Raw genomic sequence first — 18,761 nt, forward strand, 5'->3', positions numbered from 1 at the left:
GGAGGGAAATTCAAAGGGAGAGACAGGAAGAAGGCAGGAGGAGACACCAGCCCACTGTCCATGGAGCAGCATGTAATGACACACAGGTAAAGCCACAGACCATGTGGCAACATATAGATTAACAGAAATGGGCTGAGTTTAAGTGTAAGAGTTTGTCAATAGTAGGCCTGAGCTAATGGCCAAGCAGTTTTAATTAATATAAGCCTCTGTGTGTTTACTTGGGGGACACAAGTCGGAGAGATTTGTCCAGACCACTGATGGGCTGGGACACAGGAAATCTTATGTCTTAGCTACAGAATCTAACTGGGTTTCCAGTCAGTGCCCAACCTTAAAGTAGGGTCTGTGGCAGTGAGTGTGGATGCCCATGCTGGTTTGCTATGGTGGGCACTGTGTGTGAGAGGGATGGAAGTGTTAAGTGTGAGAGAGGAAGGTTAAAAGAAAGCACAGACAAATTCCACATGAGAGAGAACCCCTGTGTTACAGTTCCAATGTCAGATGTACTCCAACATGCTTGTGTGTCGAATGTTTGGTCCTACCTTGTAGTCCTATTATGGAAAGTTCTAGAAATTTCTGAAAGGGAAAGTATGTCAATGTGTGAGGACATCAATTTGTTGGGTATATCAGGTCTCTATATCCTCCCCTCAATCTGCTTCCTGTTCATCTTAATGTGAATAGCCTTCTCCTTACCACAGGCTCAGAAGCAAAGGAGCCAAATATGTGGATTGAAATCTGTGAACCCATGAGCTACAATAAACCTCAACTCCTCTTAAGTTGTTTATCTCAGGATTTCTAACTCAGAAAACTGCCTAACATACTCCTCCTTCCAAGTTATGCTTTTCATACTTTCAATGATCTATGGTCTACCATAATCTAAATGGAAAATTATAGAAATAAATGGTTCATATAATTTTAAAGTTACATGAATTTCTTAGTAGTGAGATGGAGTCTTGGAGCATCCTGCTCTGCTTGCTGATGGCTGCCCCATCCCTCTCTGCAGAGTGCTGAACACCCCACTTGATCACAGTCCCTTAGTAGCTTTCCTGGATATCAGCTCAACTATCAGGATATCTTAGAGCCTGGGAGCAAGTAAACTTTATTTTACTTAATAATAGACCCAACTATCAGGTATGATGCTACTGGTTACCTTATAACAATATATTTTTAGAGTTCTATTTTATTATTCATCCTTCTCCTTCTTCTCCTTATCCTTCTTTCTTCTCCTTCTTCTTCTCCTCCTCCTTCTTCCTCTTTTCCATGCTTATATTATCATATGTGTATGTATGAAGAAGTACAATAAAATGGTCTGGATCTATCTGAGGTTTAAGGTATTCTCCATGGGTTTGGGGATGCACCCCTTGAGGAAAAGGTAACACTAATGTACAATATGCACCTCAGATCATAACCTTCAAGTAAGAAATAGCCAAATTGTTTAAAATTATTAAATCACAAAATTATATTTGCCTTATAGAAATGTCATTCCAGACAAAATGAACCAAATGGTTGGATCAATGCCAGCCGAGAAACAAGGACAGTGATTAATCTCCTTGGCAGAGGAACACCTATAAGATGGTGCTCTGTGGGTCAGGATTATCTTAACCCATGATTCATTAGTGAAATGAAAGACTTACAGAGAAGTTTGGAAGCAGAACTGATATTCAATCTTTTCCTCTATTAAAATGAAGCAAAGGGAGTAGGATGCCAGGGATGTGCTGACCCCCGAGTAGAACATCTGAGGGGATGACAATGCAGGGTTTTTTTTTTTTTTTTTGGCTGTATTTTGTGCTTGCTTCAAGACAAAGAACCCTCAGGAGAGGAGACTGTGAGAGCCAGTGAAGTGGGAAGTGACTTGATATGGCCACCTTGAGGGTACGAGGGAAGTAGAGCTACCTATGGGTGGTTTTACACCCATATGTGCGCCCCCCACACACACACATATGCGCACGCACAGGCATGCACTCACACAGGCACATGCACACACACACACACACACACACACACACACACGCATGAACGCACACATGTGCGTGCGCACACATGCACACGAACACACACACACAGGCACACACTGATTTTACAAGACAGTCCTTCCAAATCTGGACATAACACAGGACTGTGTCTGAAGCCCAATGTTTGAGACTGAGTTGTAAACTGTGTATTTATGGAAATTAATGCTTTTTCAAAAGACAATTTAATATCATCTCTGAAATTTATGCACCTTTTGTACAAGAATTTATAAATAAGAACATAAATTTCCAGAATTACACGAATAAGGATATATTTTGGGAGTATAAGTGATTATAAAATTAATTAGAAATGATCAAATCTATGGTATATTTATTAATCATGTTATGTCCAATCAATAAAATCCAAGTCAAATTTTATAGAGCATAAAATCTGGACCTGGAGAGACAGCTCAGTTGATGAAGGGCCTGCTGTGAAACCATGAGGACCTAAGTTCAAATCCCCGGCACCTACCTAAAAAGCTCGGTGTGTGTGTGTATGTGTGTGTGCAACCTCAGTGCAGATGCCAGCGGCCTTGTAGCATAGACAGCCCAACCAAATTAATGAGCTCCAATGAGATATTTTGTCTCATAAAATGAGCTTGAGAACAACTGAAGAAGACACACAGTGACCACCCCTGGTCTCTATACCTATGTGCACAGCCCCACATGAATATGTACATGTATGGCACGTGCACAAAAGAATGAACATTTAAACATGGATTGATGAGATGTTAAAGTATTTTAATGAATACAAAGCTATTTATATGTTTTATATAACAATAGCTAATATTGATAAGTTTTTACCATATACAAGGGACAATTATAAGTATTATCAAAATTCCAAAACAACCTCACAGGGTAATAAACCTAATTTCAACTTTACAAATGAGAAAACTAATGTATGGAAAGGTGAGGTAATTTCATTAATATCACAAAGGCAATTAAATGAGTTAGAATTCTTTTTACATACCAATCAAAATGAAAAAAAACTTTTTAAAATAAATAAATTTTAAAAAATGAGTTAGAATTCAAACTCAAGCAGGGATTGATGTCTATGATCTATCTACAAGTAAAACTTTCTGTTTGCCCAAAAATAAAGAACAGAAAAATTAAATAGGACTAGAAAAACAGTCAGTCACATTACATTCAATGACTTGAATTTGTGAGGACACTGAGTAACATGCTGACATGGTTTTGACACATCTAAAATCATTTAGTGGGGTATACTGAACTGGTTTATTCTCGGAAAGGAGCCAAGGCATTTAGGATCTCAACTATATGTTCCTTTAGTCTGAACTGTATGCTACCAGCAAACATAATATACAACTAAGACAGGAATTTTACAAAGGAGAAAATAACATTTAAAATTCATTTAGGGTCACACATAAATTAGTGAAAACACTTCTGATCCCATGTACCATATTCCATCTGTGCTCTGCAAGCCTTGTCCTTCAGTTTGCATATATTCCCAAGCCATGGCAGGACTGTGTACTTAAAAGTACATATATATACATTTCCCAAGCTGTACATAAAAGACAACGCCCTTTCCTTCAGAAACATTTGGCATCATGTACAGAGGCTGTGCACAGGGGAGCACCCTTGAGCAGAAAAGCCACACGTGCAGGTTTGGCAGAAAGAGTTTTGTATTTGCTAAAAGATAAACTGAACTGTGAGCTAGAAGTAGCCGATGAGAACCAACTCACAGCAAGTAGAAAATAGACCCTTAAGGAATCAAATCATAATCAACACAAAAATTACATTACTGTCTCCTTCAAAATGACATTATTTCCAGCACCTGGATTCAGTTCAAGAGAAAAAGAAAAGGAATTGTCAAAGGCTTTTCACTTGGCCTTATTTCACTGTGCTGATGCGATTTCATCAAACCACTTACAAGAAAGTTTTTAATGGAATATGTTCTTTCTGAAAGCAGAAACAAAGCTGCACTTGAAAATGGATGATATGAATTTGAACTACTGGTTCAGAGACTGAACTTTTAAAACAAATTAGTTTGGGTATATTGGACACAACTCCCAAAGAAACAAAAAGACGTATTTTGTTTTAAAAACAAAGGGCATTCACTCATGAATGGGCCAAGTATTTCACACACCCTTCTGGCAAGACTTAGGAAAAATCCTGGAAGAGGGATAAAGAATTTTAAGAGCTGGAGGTTGGCAAGGACCTGAGAAAACAGTGTCTTCTGGGAGAACAGGACTGATGTATCCATGAACTTACATCTACTGTGCCTATACAAGATCACGTCAGTAAATATTCCAGTAGGTATGGAGTAACGGCATACAAGCACCCACCCCTAGCTGAGAAGTTGGTGACTATTGATCACTACTAGGGGAAGGAGAGTCTACTATCAGAAAACTCTGGACTGTCAAGTCGATGGTTAATATCACATAGGATGTCTGAGAAGAAGATAAAGATAAAATAATACAATGGCAGTGAAAGTTTCCCTAAACCATGGCTTAAAATGCCCATCTTTACCCATGTATCAAAGCAAAGAAGACCAAGAAGAGTTCCATCATTTAAAGTGATTTTCTGCCTTACAAAATTCAACCTCAACTTCTATTTATTCATTTTATATTCTGAGATATACTTTCTGGCATTGTCTCTCACTGAAAACACAGTATGTGTTTATTCAAAAGACTTCAGGAATATATGAATGGTGTGACAGCTCTTTTGATGTTGAGTTTGCTCAGGCTAGCTTTCAATGAGTAGCCCTAAAGCATTTTCAATTATATATGTCCTCAGCAAGTCGTATTTGATTCATATATTTCCCTGGAGCTCAGTACTTTTTGATTGACACTAAGTTCACTGATATCATTTTAGTGTATTTTACAAGTAAAACAGCAACAACAGGATATTTAACACATGAGTATTGCAAAGAAATCAGTGTTTAAAAGCACTGGACATATCTTTTCATTTACCTTAAATTTCATCCTTCATTTATACCCTTATGTGCAACTTCCCAGTGAGAAGTTATTAGTAAAGACATAATATATTCATGCAGATATTTCAAATGTCAACCTGTCTCAGAGTGCAAAGATGAACTCAACAATTGTCTTTGTCAATTGCATACGATGATAAATTATGAAATTGTAGACGTATGCCTTACATCTCACATATTGACAATTTGCGTTCAACTAGATTCTGGATGTCTTGTGTATTCATAAGTCTTGAGTCTTGTAATTATATTGTTATTCTCTTTAAAATATAATTGGTTGAAAAATAAATAAGACAAAATTACTAAGTCAATAAGAAATTTCCAGTTCCAGACAGGATAGCAGAAATAGCAACTATTTAACTTCTGCATATCACAATAAACCACTCCACATAAAATGTAGTACTCCTAAGAACTCTAAGGGGCAGAAGAAAAAAGGCAGAGGTTTGGAGGCCTCGGGGTGTAGAAGGTAAAATGAAAATGAATCTCTTTTGTTACTCTCTTTGCCCTCTATGTGCTGTTATTTGAGTTTCAGGGAATGCCTCAGAGCAGAAAAATGCCAACACCAGCAATAAAAGTCATAGTAACAAAATAACACTAAAAGAAAGCCAAGACCTGGTGAAATTGGTAGCCCAGTGAATCTTGCTTATTGGAGTCACTTCCATCCATTCCAGGGGATGAATGTGCAAGCCATGGCCCTTCTACCCGAGGCTGGTACGGAAGGAGATTGTAGGGAACACCTCTCCTCAGGAGGACGGTGGGCAGAAGAACACTGTCTGCCACTCACACTTGAGTAAACACAGAGCATCTCCTCTTCCTTGGAGTTTGTGGTTTAAACTGACTTCCCACTCCCCGCAGGAGGTAAATTCCTTCCCTGCAGAGAACCACTGGAACTCTGACTGTTACTTCCCAATGTCCCAATGAAACCAAACCACTTTCTACAACAGAAAGATTTGGAAGCAGGACATAGACAGTAAGGAGAAGCCAGGGGACAGGACAGGACTTCGTTATGACTACAGTGATGGGAACTCTATGATCCCCATGTGATACAATATTACAGACACACAAGCCAAAACTAAAGAAATGGAACAAGGCCTACAGCTGAGAACACAGTATGATGTGAAACTGGTAGTTTGAAGAAGGGGAGTTGGAAGAAGGAAAATACATTTGTATTGGAAATACAGTGATTCAGTTCTAGAACGCTTTCTTCTGAAACATCTGGCCTCTATGGAAATGGATGATTCTATGACGAATGTGCTCAAATGTTTAAAAGTTCTTGGTGTGTCACTCACATAAAGTGTCTAATAGTTATAAACCCAGCTGTCATTGTAGAACAGCTTCCCCATAGCTTTCCATTTGGAGGTTTCTAATCAAAGAAAAACCATTATTGTGAAGGAAAATAATTGTTCTAATCCTAATATGGTTTTTATGGCTTACACAAATGCAGTCATAGCTAGAGAAATTTACAAGGTGAGTACTCCTGAATGTGGGGTGAGGGAGGGCATATGTTACCGAGGCGGACGCTTTGATAAGCAGCATTTAAAAGTAGTTAGTGAGCAGAAGTGGAGGGACAGTAATGCAAACCGTTAAGAGAGATACTGTTTGAGATTCATGCTTTCTTTTTTCCTAAGTAACTAAGCTTCCAGCATTAGTTTAAACATCTAATGGACAGCTCTCCTTTACAAATGACACAGTTACAGGCTAGGGCAGTTTTACATTGTTCCTCAGTCCAAGGCATCAATCACCTACAGGGTCATCACTAACAAATGAAAGAAAAAAAGGATCTGTGTTCGTCATTAAGCATCTTTGTCTCCATGGTTATACCAGGTTATCAGTCTGCACACTACTTTTCCAGTGAGTAAGAGTGGTACCAGAGTATCCCATTGAGCTTTCAGGACAATGTTCTGCCAGCAGAGCTCTCAGGAAGCCCATTCATGAAGTTTGTGGGTTCTAGTCTATTCTCAAGTAATTGAGAGAAATTCAACAACTTTCATTTATCTGCTGGATAGAAATGTTAAGAACTATTCATTAGGATAGATTGATCTTCAATATACTAACCTTGTCTACAGACTTATTCAAAGGAAAGATGATGTCATCAATGAAATGTTTGTTTTCATTCTTTTTTTACTTACTTCCTTCTCTCTGTCTCAAATCTGTGGAGTAGTTTTCGAAGACCACCATTCTTGAATCCCTGAAAATGGGCAGCTGGGGCTCCCACAGTGATGACGTCATAGAGAGCATCTGGAATGAAAACAGGCAAGGAGATGAACACTTTGCAAACACTTGTCTCCTGCACTAAAGTATCCACTCTTCAGGAAGTTTCAGAAATTATTCTGTTTCAGTTTGTAGGAGTAACTATGAACTCTCATCTCAAGGGGGTAAGAAGAACTAATCAATCTTTCTAAAAGCTACCTATGCACATCAACAAGTTATAATATTTTGAAGATTTATAACTGCATCTTAATTATATGCTACACTGCAGAACAGCATGTTCTCCATCCCTCTATGTACTTACTGAGATAACATGTTAATTGGTCTTTTGTGTGTTTTACTTTATTGAGTTTTGCATCATTTAATTTGCAATCATATTGAAATTCAACAATAATGAACAATTTCTCAACCAAAGTTTTCAAAGAGAAGAACCAAAAATATTAATTTATTTTGGCTCAAGGGCAGAATGGTACAATCACATTAAAAACAAAATCTATCCAGTCATTTCCTGCTTATCTATTCTGAAATGTACACAGTTCGGAATACATACTTTTGTAATGTCTTACATAACGTAGAAAGAATGCAAAATGTCTCATTTTATTTTCCATCCAGATACTTTTTATAAAAATAAATCCATACATTTAAATTGAAATTAAATCTTTTGACCCTGAATGTTATGGCTGCAAAACATGTCATCATTTTTATATTCAAATGGACGATAAGGAGGGCAGAGTGTATGTTCTCTAGTTAAACTAAATTTTTGTTGAAAAATCTAATTTTATAGTAGATCTTTCTCAAATTGATTTTGATATTGACATATTTGTTGTTTCTGAGATATGTCCTACTGAGAAAACATAAATCGTTTTATTAGTCTTGGATAAACACCATTGCTTCTTCAAAATTATTCAATCTAGATCCACCTGAATTGTTATTGTTTTACATTTGAACGTCTCCACTCTGAAAATACAAGATCCGGAAAAATAAAATACAATTTTCAATGTGACCCAACCCTTCATAACAATCAGTTAATGGACTGTAATAATAATTACAACATGATAATAACTTTTCAACTTTTGAAAAGTCACTAATAAACTGAATTATAATAGTTCTTGAGATAGAAGAATAATTGTTTTATAAGAAATTTAATTATTTCCTACCCCAGAGAGTTTAACTTATGGTTAAGAAAAGGAATCTAATTCTAAGGATTAGCTTTTATAGTATCAGAAGTGCCATAGAGAAAGGCAATCAACAGTCTTACTCAGCTGTGAAACCTATAAACCACAATGACCAGCATGTCAAGAGATTACCAAGGATGGTAGTGGCAATTATATATGGGCTGTAACCAACAGCTGTCTAGTTTGACTTTAGACCTGCTCAATACAGGGAACACATGCCTAGCATTGAAAACCTAGCCAACTACTAGTAGTAAATGGACCACAGACCACGACTACTGCCACTTTCCCAAACCAGGATAATCTCTAATTGCATTCTTAATAGATATCCTTTTACCCATAGATAAGAGAAGCTCTTACCCATCTCTTCCTCTCTTTTCATTAGATGGGGACCATTATAGAAAGCCACAACTGTTCAAGATACAAGGAACAACTATTGTCTTTTTTTTTCTTTTTCTTTTCTTTTTTTTTTTAAGACAGGGTTTCTCTGTGTAGCTTTGCACCTTTCCTGAATCTTGCTCTGTAGACCAGGCTGGCCTTGAACTCACAAAGATTCACCTGCCTCTGCCTCCCAAGCACTGGGATTAAAGGCGTGTGTCACCACTGCCCAGCTACTATTGTCTTTTGATTAGAAAATGAAACATATGAATCAAGCCCTGAGAATTGGGTATGCTCTCTCCTATTAGAATGTCACCATTCCTGCCAATAGACAGAATAGGAAAACATTGTATACTTATTCACTACTGCACACAAACATCAGTATTACTCATCTATTTATCTCTACTAGACAACTAACAGAAATGTGAGTCATACGGATATCCTTGACTTCAATACAGAACTATAAAACTGACTCTGGGTTCTTCGACATTTATTTGTAACCTCTTTCTCTGTCATTAAGGAAGTTGATTCTAATTATCAACATATAGGCATATGTAATCAACCCCCCTATTCACATGAATTAGCTTTGTTGATGACCCACAAATGCTGCAAAAAGTTGCAGCACTTGCATTTTTTATAAACAGTGTTATTAAGAATAGCCCTCCTTGTCCCATTCACTTAATGAAATTACCAGCTTGAGTATTTTAAGTGTCATTTATTATCACATTTACAAGAAAGTAAAAATAAATTAAAAACAAAAGAAGGTAGAGTCTATGAAATTCTAGGGAAGATTTACATATTAATAAAAAGCAAGTTACATTTCTTCTTGAAGGTGAAAGGCCAGGATCCAAAAAAAGCAAGAGAAAAGAACACACTAATTGGCTACTCAATACCAAAAGCTCATCCTGAAAACATATACATACAATTAACACTATATAGACCAAGCAGGGTGTATTTATATCCTTAGGAAAAACTCTCCCTCTGTGTGTGTGTGTGTGTGTGTGTGTGTGTGTGTGTGTGTGTGTGTGTGTAACCACAACTGAAAAAATGCTATGAATTTGAATGCACAAAAAGCAGTACACTGGAGGGGTTGGACGAAGGGAAAAGGGAAGTGATGTGAAGACAATTCTAATCTTCATATAGAAAGACAAAAAAGTCAGGATAGTTCAAACAAAAGAACAGCAACAACAACAAAAGTTGCTGGAGGTATCACCATCTCTGATTTCAAGTTGTACTACGGAGAAGTAATAATAAAAATGCATGGTATTGGCATAAAACAGACAGGTGGATCAATGAAATCGAATTGAAATCACAGACATAATTCCACACTTCTAGGGACACCTGATTTTTGATAAAGAAGCCAGAAGTACACACTGGAAAAAAAAAAGAAAAAAAACTTCAACAAATGGTGCTGGTCAAACTGGATGTCTGCATGTAGAAGAATGCAAATTAGAACCATATCTATCACCCTGCACAAAACTCAACTCCAAGGAGATCCAAGAACCTTATTGTGACACTACATATACTGAACCTGACAGAAGAGAAAGTGGGGAACAGCTTTGAACACATTGGCACAGGAGACAGTTTCCTAACAAGAACACCAGTAGTGCTGGCACTAAGATCAACAATTAATAAATTGGACCTCATGAAACTGAAAAGATTCTGTAAGGCAAAGGACATAGCAGCAGCCTATAGAGTGAGAAAATTCTTACCAACTCCACATCCAATAGAGCTGTAGTATCCAAAATATATAAAGACCTCAAGAAACTAGGTATTTAAAAACTAAATAATCCAATTTAAAATGGGAATGCAAACTTGTATAGCCACTATGGAAATCAATACGGTGGTTCCTCAGAAAGTTGGAAATTCATCTACCTCAAGATCCAGCTATACTACTCCTGGGCATGTACTCAAAGGACACTCCATCCTACCATAAGGGCACTTGCTCAACTATGTTTATTGTGAATTTATTCATAATAGCCAGAAACTGGAAACCACCTATATGTTCCTCAATTGAGGAATGGATAAAGAAAATGTGGTACATTTACACAATGGAGTATTACTCAGCTGTTAAAAACAATGACGTCATGGAATTTATAGGCAAATGGATAGATCTAGAAAAAAATCATCCTGAATGAGGTAACCTAGATCCAGAAAAACAAACACAGTAGATACTCTCTTATAAGTATATATTAGCTGTTAAGTAAAGGGTAATCTAGCTACAACCCACAGATCTAGAGATGTTATGTAAAGAGGAGGGCTCTAGGGGCCACACATGGATCTCCCTGGGAAGGGGAAATAGATTTTGTAAGTGGACTGGGGGCTGAGGGGAGGACAGTGGAAGGAATCAGGTGGGGAGGTCAGGGAATGAGTGAGTGGACAGAGAGAGCTGGAATTGAGGGGCTTTGGGGGATTATGTGGAAACCTAGTATGGGAAAAATAATTTTATAAAATATTTAAAAATTATAAAGAAAACAAGATAGAAGTAATAGAAGAAACACAATGTTCATTTCTGATTTCTACATGCTCACATCAAAAACTTTAATGCTTAAATTAAATATGGCATGAATATTTATGACTCAAAAAGGAAATAAAATTCAGACCTAAATTTTAAAATTTATTTATTAAATTAAAAATGTCAAAGCATAACCAATGTTACATGATTAAGAAACTCCAAATCATCACTAGATATATTTTAAAGAGAGAAAAGACCCTAAAACATGCCTCATATTTGACCTTCATAGAAACATGTGAGATCATCCAGATGCAGGATCAGCACTTTATCTAAATTCTAAAATGGTGTCTCTTTCCCTTTCCCATGTCTCTATTCACCTGTGACATTCCATTAATGCAGTCTCTTGTACAGGGCACCTAAACTTTGTGTCTGGGTATTGAAGAAGCATTTAAGGTCTCACTCTGGTCTGCATTCCTGTGTGTATAGATAAATTGATTCTTCTTCTTAGCCAGACTCAATGCTTAGAAATCTTGGATCATTATGAATCTATTCTATGTTCATAAGTTTTGATGGTAGAGCTTTTTCCTATTTCACAATTTAAAAGGTTTATTTGAATTTTTAAATTTCAGCATTAAGACACAAAAAGAAACACTAAAGACACCAACTAGAAAATACTATTGAATCTTCTTCCTCAAATGAATATAGATTTCAGGATGAACAAACAGCTTTGTTTTACAGCTACAGATATGAATATGTAAACTTTGTCTCACAGTCTGAAAAACAGTGTAATGTATACAGTGTATAACTTAAAATCAGAGAGTCTGTCATATTCAAAGTAGATCACTCAGTTTCTTTTTTTTTTTTTTTTTTTTTTTTTTTTTTTTTTTTTTTTTTTGGTTTTTCGAGACAGGGTTTCTCTGTGTAGCTTTGCGCCTTTCCTGGAGCTCACTTGGTAGCCCAGGATGGCCTCGAACTCACAGAGATCCGCCTGGCTCTGCCTCCCGAGTGCTGGGATTAAAGGCGTGCGCCACCACCGCCCGGCTAATCACTCAGTTTCTTAAAAGCCACTATTTTCAATGGAACTCACAAAATTATTATCTAAGAGAGGCTTAGTATTTTGGAACACTCATCTGAGAACAAGTAGTTACTAATAAATGTTTGAACAAAAGTTTCTCCCGTTGGGTCCCAGAGCCTTGAATTTCACTTGCAATTACTACAAAGTAGCAGATTGATCTATGTAGGTAGTTAATTTCCTGGTCTCAGAATAATTAAGAAAGATGTCCAATTAAAGAGCCATATTTATTCTTAACCATATTCCTTCAAAATCAGAATTAACTACAATTTATTATTTTTCTTTAGGCAAGAGCAGATAGAATAGAATCATCCATATAATAAAATCCAAATTGAAAGGTAGCAATTTAATAACCAGGAAAGGTACTATCAGTTTAAATTATTCTTATTTCCCCACTCTTTGTGTATCTTCATAATTTGAACAGTTTTTAGTTGTGAATGACAGAACTCTTCAGATTTTGGTGCCAAGAAATAATCATTAAAAACAAGGTGGGGTGTTTCATAGAAAAATTAAAAAAAAAGCACTTAAAGCACCCCTCCCTTTGTCTTTCTTTAAAAATGTGCTGTAGCTGAAAGTTTTCTTGTGTCCCACCCGGTCAGCATCCACTCAGACCCAAGTAAACACACAGAGGCTTATATTAATTAAGACAGCTTGGCCATTAGCTCAGGCTTACGACTGACTAGCTTTTGCACTTAAACTCAGCCCATTTCTGTTAATATATATGTTGCCATGTGTTCTGTGGCTTTACCTATGTGTCATTACATGATGTTCCCTGGATGGCAGGCTAGCATCTCCTGACTCAGCCTTTTTCTTCCCAAAATTCTCCTTGTCTGCTTATCCCACCTATACTTCCTGCCTAGCTACTGGCCAATCAGCATTTTATTAAACCAGTGTACAAAAGCATTATCCCACAGCATTTCCTCTCTTCTCTTAAATTAAAAAGGAAGGTTTTAACTTTAAAATTGTAAAATTACATATAACAAACAAGAATTACAGTTTCAATATCTAGTCTATTTTGTAAAATTAAAGAAAATATTCTATCTATCCTATATTTGTGAGTCTAAAGTTTCATATCTATCATCTCTTATCATAACCAAGGAAAACCATAATTATAACCATCTAGTCTTTAACTACTTCAAAGACCTCAGAAGGATATAACATTACCTAAGTAAACAGGAAGTGCATTGCAGGCAACTTTCAAAATTCTAGAATGACAGAGACAGCTGCCTGCCTGGACAGTCACCCAAAGTTCTTTTGTAATATTGAGGCATCCATTTTCAGTCCACATGCCTAGAGTCTCTCAGTCATTTTTCTCTGTGTCTGGTAGAATATCTGGCAGTTTCTTCTGAAAAGCAGGAGCCTGAAGGACCATTTTGTCTTGCCAAGTTCAGCAGTCATCTTTCTATAGGGTCTGCATGTCCAGTCGATACAACCTTTTATCAAGCAGTCCAGGCAAGAACAGTTTCCTGCCCAAATTGCTATTTTTGCCAAGAAGAAGATAAACTCCATATGGAGTGTCTTTGATGCCCATATATTTTAGAAAGACAGGTCATCTTCAAACCCTTCAGAGATCTACAGAATATGGCATTTAAAATATTTTAATAACATAGATTTTTTCTTTCTTTCTTTTTTTTTATGACTATGAGACATGTCTGCTCCTGGCAGCACTAATCTACTTCAGAAAAGATATGAGCATTGAAGAAAATGCATATGGAGTTAACTTTCACTATGGCAAAAGTTAGCCACTGGGCAACAAAGTGCCCTCACATCGACAGGGGACAGTATGCTATCCAAAATGGACAAACAGGACACAAAACAAAAGACTGCTGATCTTTGCCAAGACAACTGTAGTTGCAGCTTTGACAACAGGCATCCTCTGAGGCCAGAGCAATATGGCACCATTGCTGAAGTGGCTTTGCAATCTGGAAAAGGTACAGTGCCCTCTTTCTTCAAAGGCAGCTGAACAGGCAGTGAACTGATGGCTTATAACAGTAGCTGAAACCATTATTCTTGAAGGAGTAACTAGGCTGACGGAGTCTAAGCTCTCAATGGTGGACAGACATTTAATAAAGGAGATGAAGCTACCCACAAGCTGAGAAGAATGGGCAGCCAAATTCCAAAAACACAAGCAATTTCCATGATTTAAAATCCTGAATCATGACAGGACACTGGTAGAATTCAAGTTTATCTGGTATATGGAAGACTCACACCAAATGTGAGGTCGAGCTGTAGGCCTTGTATACATCCTACTTCACAAATGAGTCTGTCAGATATGCTAAGCCTGTAGGCCAAAGATGATGCCCCAAAGTGCAGAGAAGCCCTAGGTGACTGTCCAGGCAGCTGGCTGTTTCTGTCAACTCACATTTTTTTGGAAGTCACTTGTTTGTACTTCCTGTTTTACTAGATAATATTATTTCCTTCTTGGGTCTCTGAGGGAGTTGAAGATTAGATAGTTATAGTTACAGTTTTTCTTGTTATGAAATTCAGAAAAGAAACTCACTAAGAGGTGTTAAGTGTGTGAGTTTGAAAGACATCATAAGATAGTTTTCTGTTGGTAATATAAGTCAGGATAGAAAGTGAATTAGGTACATTTTGTACTCACCAAAATAGGATAGATAATGGAATATTTTCTCTGAATTGGTCAATGCAAATGGACTAGACATTGTTTATGTATTTATTGCATATATATAGTATATAGTTATTGTACTTAGTTTTTCTTAATATGAGTTATAATTATTTTTAATTTTTTAATTTTTATTACACAAAAAAGGGGAAATATAGTGATATTTTATTTGTGCTGAAATGTGGTGATATTTTATTTGTCCTTTGATAAATAAAGATTGCCTGGAGATCAGGGGGGAAAGGCCAGCCATTTTAAGTAAACAAAGTCAGGCAGCACACGCCCTTAATCTGATCACTTAGCAGGCGGGGTCTCTGTGTGTTCAAGGCCGTACTAGGGAACAGAGCCAAGTGTGGTGACACACACCTTTAATCCCAGTACCAACCATAGAGACCTGGAAGTCTATACAGACAGACAGTGACAAGTAAGTGAGATAGGTGGGCTGAGAGCCAATGAGAGGGCAGAACAGCAAGACGTATAGAAGCATGGGTAGACAGGGAGTAGCTTGAATTTGGAAGCTGCAGAGTTGGTGAGGTAAGGTTGGCCATTGGTGATCTAAGTTTGGCTGGTGGCTCTCCCTATTTCCCTGATCTCTCTAAGGCTTTCTCACCCTTATATTTGGCTCCATGTTCTTTATTTAATAAGACCATTTAGAAATTCATCTACAATGTGCCTTCCTTTGTTGACATCACATGTATCTCAACAGCAACAAGTCCTATGCCAAAGGGAAGCAGAATTTCAGTGGGTGAGTTTCATCAAGTTACAAAGACCAGATTTATTTCAGAATTCATAATAGAGCTTTCTTGTAGCTTTTAAATGGCATTTAATAATAGAAATGAAATAGCTCTGTTTTCATAGGAGATCTCATTAAAATCTCTTCAGCTATAAAAATGTGTTAATAGAAAAATCTATGCATGATGATCTCATATCAAGGAACAATTTAAACCTAATCCCTGACTTCAAAATGGCACACAAATTCATTTGACATGAATCAGCAGACATTGGTAAGTTTGTGTTTCTAAATAGCTCAAACAATTTGGGATCGTCACTGAACTAATCTGAGAAAGATTATCCATACTGAGGAGGTGATGCATCCTGACTCTTGAGATACAGGGTTGAGGAAACTCTAACAGCCCCTCTTGTTTGTTTCTTCCTCATGGAACTAACACTCTCAGTTGCATTGAAAAATCTAATTGGTGTTGAATCTGATTCTAAGTTCATTCTCATGATATTAATATTTTTGTTTTTTATATTTTTAGATAGACATTATTTAAGGTACTTTCAATAGCAACCACTTGAAATAGTTAACAAGGAAAATCAATGAAAGTGCATGTGCATACAGTATGCTTGCAAGTTTTATTTTATTTTATACAAACCCAGAGCTGGTCCCTCCCCTATGGACTCAATTAGCAACTAAAAGGCTCCCATTTTCTGGTTGGCTTTAGTGGTATATCACTGATTTTCCTTTCCATGGTATAGGTTTGAATGAGAATCCCTCCCACTTCGTTCATATATTTGAAGGTTTGATTCCCAGTTGGTGGAATGTTTAGGAAGGGTTAGATGGTATGGCCTCGTTGGAGCTGTATAAGTGGGGGATGGGCTTTAAAGTTCAAAAGTCCACACCAGGTCCAGTCTTGCTTTCTCTCTCTACCTTTATCTTGCAGATAAAACATAGGCTTTTAACTCCCACTCCAGCTTTATTCTTTCATGCCTGCTTAGATGCTTCCTGCTATGATGATCATGGACTAGCCCCCTAAAACTATGCAAGCCCCCAATTAATGCTTCCTTTTATAAGTAGCCTTGGTCATGGTATTTCTTCACAGCAATAGAACAGTTACTAAGAAACATTGAAAAGAAACCAATGGTTGCTTCACTAGAGTGCAGTTAGAGTTAAACTCATGGACAGGATTGCCCAGGAAACTGAAAACTGAACCCATGAGATAGCTTCATTGAGTCAAGTTGGGTCAGGCATTCACTCTAGGGTCGTTCATTCTGTCTCTCCCCGCTCCTTCCCTTCCTGTTTCTGTAGCACAAACTCTGGCATCAGGGCCCTTTAACAAGTTCTACCTAGAGGACTAGAGTAAAGTTATAAAATTCTGGTCATATATCTAAGATTTATAGAGCTCTCCTATCCAAAATTAGCAATGTATTAATAGTGCAGTTCCATAAAAGAATTCAATGATATACATTTCAAATAGACCTGCCAAAATGTTGCTGCTCAATTACAGGATTAAGTGTAACTTAACTAACACTAAAGTTTTACTTCTTTAAAGAAAAACAATTGCTTTCATTTGAATTCATTACATTTTATACTCCCAATATAGTACTTTATTATATCTAACATATAAAAGAATTATAACAGATTATTATACTACTATAAGAATATGTATTTTATGGCCGGGCGGTGGTGGCGCACGCCTTTAATCCCAGCACTCGGGAGGCAGAGGCAGGTGGATCTTTGTGAGTTCGAGGCCAGCCTGGTCTAGAGAGCGAGATCCAGGAAAGGCGCAAAGCTACACAGAGAAACGCTGTCTCGAAAAATCAAAAAAAAAAAAAAAGAATATGTATTTTATAATGTTTGTAAGTGATAGACTGTAAAAGTAAAATACACTGAAGTATTCCAGAGGATGTACTTGTAATTTTCATTCTGGAGATTCTGTTTCTGTTATCATTGTCACTTCATCTCTATTGGGAATATTTGTTACACTTAGGTCATCAATAAAGATGAAAAATTAGTAGTCTGAGGGAACCTGAAGTTAACTGCAGGTTATCTCATTTGTCAGTTGGAGACATCACAACATTGGTGCTGCTCAGTCACCTGATTCAAGAGCTAGACATTAGCCTTGCATTGGAAGGATCTGTCCACAATCAAACCACTCTTTAGAACAGAGTCTTTGCAACACACTCAAGTTAATTACAGATCCCTGGGCTATGCCCTGGCCTAATATGACCAGTGTTCTTATAGAAGAAATTTGAACAGAAAGCTAGTGAGTGAGAGAAAAATAGGAGAGAGGGAGAGAGACAATGTTATAGAGGAGAAATGCAGGCAACATGTAAGCCTGCAGGATTAACAAGGTGTATATTCATATCAATAAAAAAGAAAGATCAGAATCCACTTAATAATGAAGGAAGGCTTCCTCTCAGGTTCACATGGTACATGGCCTGGCTGACACTTGGATTTCTGGTTGTTTCAGGTATTTCATCATGGTAGTCATTGGAGGCCAATATTCATGCCAAACCAGATTAAATAGATGAGGTTTTGTTTGATTTTCTAAATTCCTGCCTTTTATTTCCCAGTTGTTTTCAGAGAATCAGAGGCTAAAAAAAGTACATACATCCTACTCCACTATAGTTTATCTTTTAGATAATATTTTAGAACATGTCATAGTATACAAATTTTTATAAGAGATAAAGAGTATAAAAGCACTGTTAATAGATAATACAGCCTTATAATAAAATTATATATGAAATCATTACTAAATATTATAATGCCTAACTCAACCTGAACCCAAATCTGTACCCATTTGGCTCTATATGGTATATGTGGGTGAAGACGAAGACATTATCATTTGTCTGTGGTAAGAGTAAAAATTACTCTCTCCTTCCAACTTTCCTGTGCCTGCCATTAAGTACTTATATCTAGAAACAGTTCCAAATAGTTCTCTAGTTCACCTATTCCCTAATGGCCACTTCCTACTTCAAGACATTTGTCCTTGATTAGAGTTTGAGTTTTCTCTAGTTTTAATGGTTTTGATGACATACATGGATACATTTTGGCTTCATGATATCAAAGGATAACAACATGATCAACTACTATTCCTACATTGCTCTAGATGTCTTCCATAGTTCATCTCACCTAATTGTAAACAATATTAAGAGCCATAATCACTTAAAGAATTAAAT

At 36.9% G+C, this 18,761-nt stretch overlaps 1 protein-coding gene across 6 annotated transcripts in view; it reads right to left on the reverse strand.

Annotated features, from left to right (window-relative positions):
* The window catches only part of Inpp4b (inositol polyphosphate-4-phosphatase type II B), a 742,657-nt gene that overhangs the window by 135,261 nt on the left and 588,635 nt on the right, over positions 1-18,761 (reverse strand). For all 6 annotated transcript variants that reach the window (XM_016006370.3, XM_016006364.3, XM_076571928.1 and 3 more), the window contains one exon: positions 7,083-7,191. In XM_016006370.3, coding sequence (XP_015861856.1) covers positions 7,083-7,191 — 109 coding nt within the window. The remainder of the gene's footprint in view (positions 1-7,082; positions 7,192-18,761) is intronic.

Source organism: Peromyscus maniculatus, chromosome 5 (assembly GCF_049852395.1).
Source record: "Peromyscus maniculatus bairdii isolate BWxNUB_F1_BW_parent chromosome 5, HU_Pman_BW_mat_3.1, whole genome shotgun sequence".
Taxonomy (NCBI): Eukaryota; Metazoa; Chordata; class Mammalia; order Rodentia; family Cricetidae; genus Peromyscus; species Peromyscus maniculatus.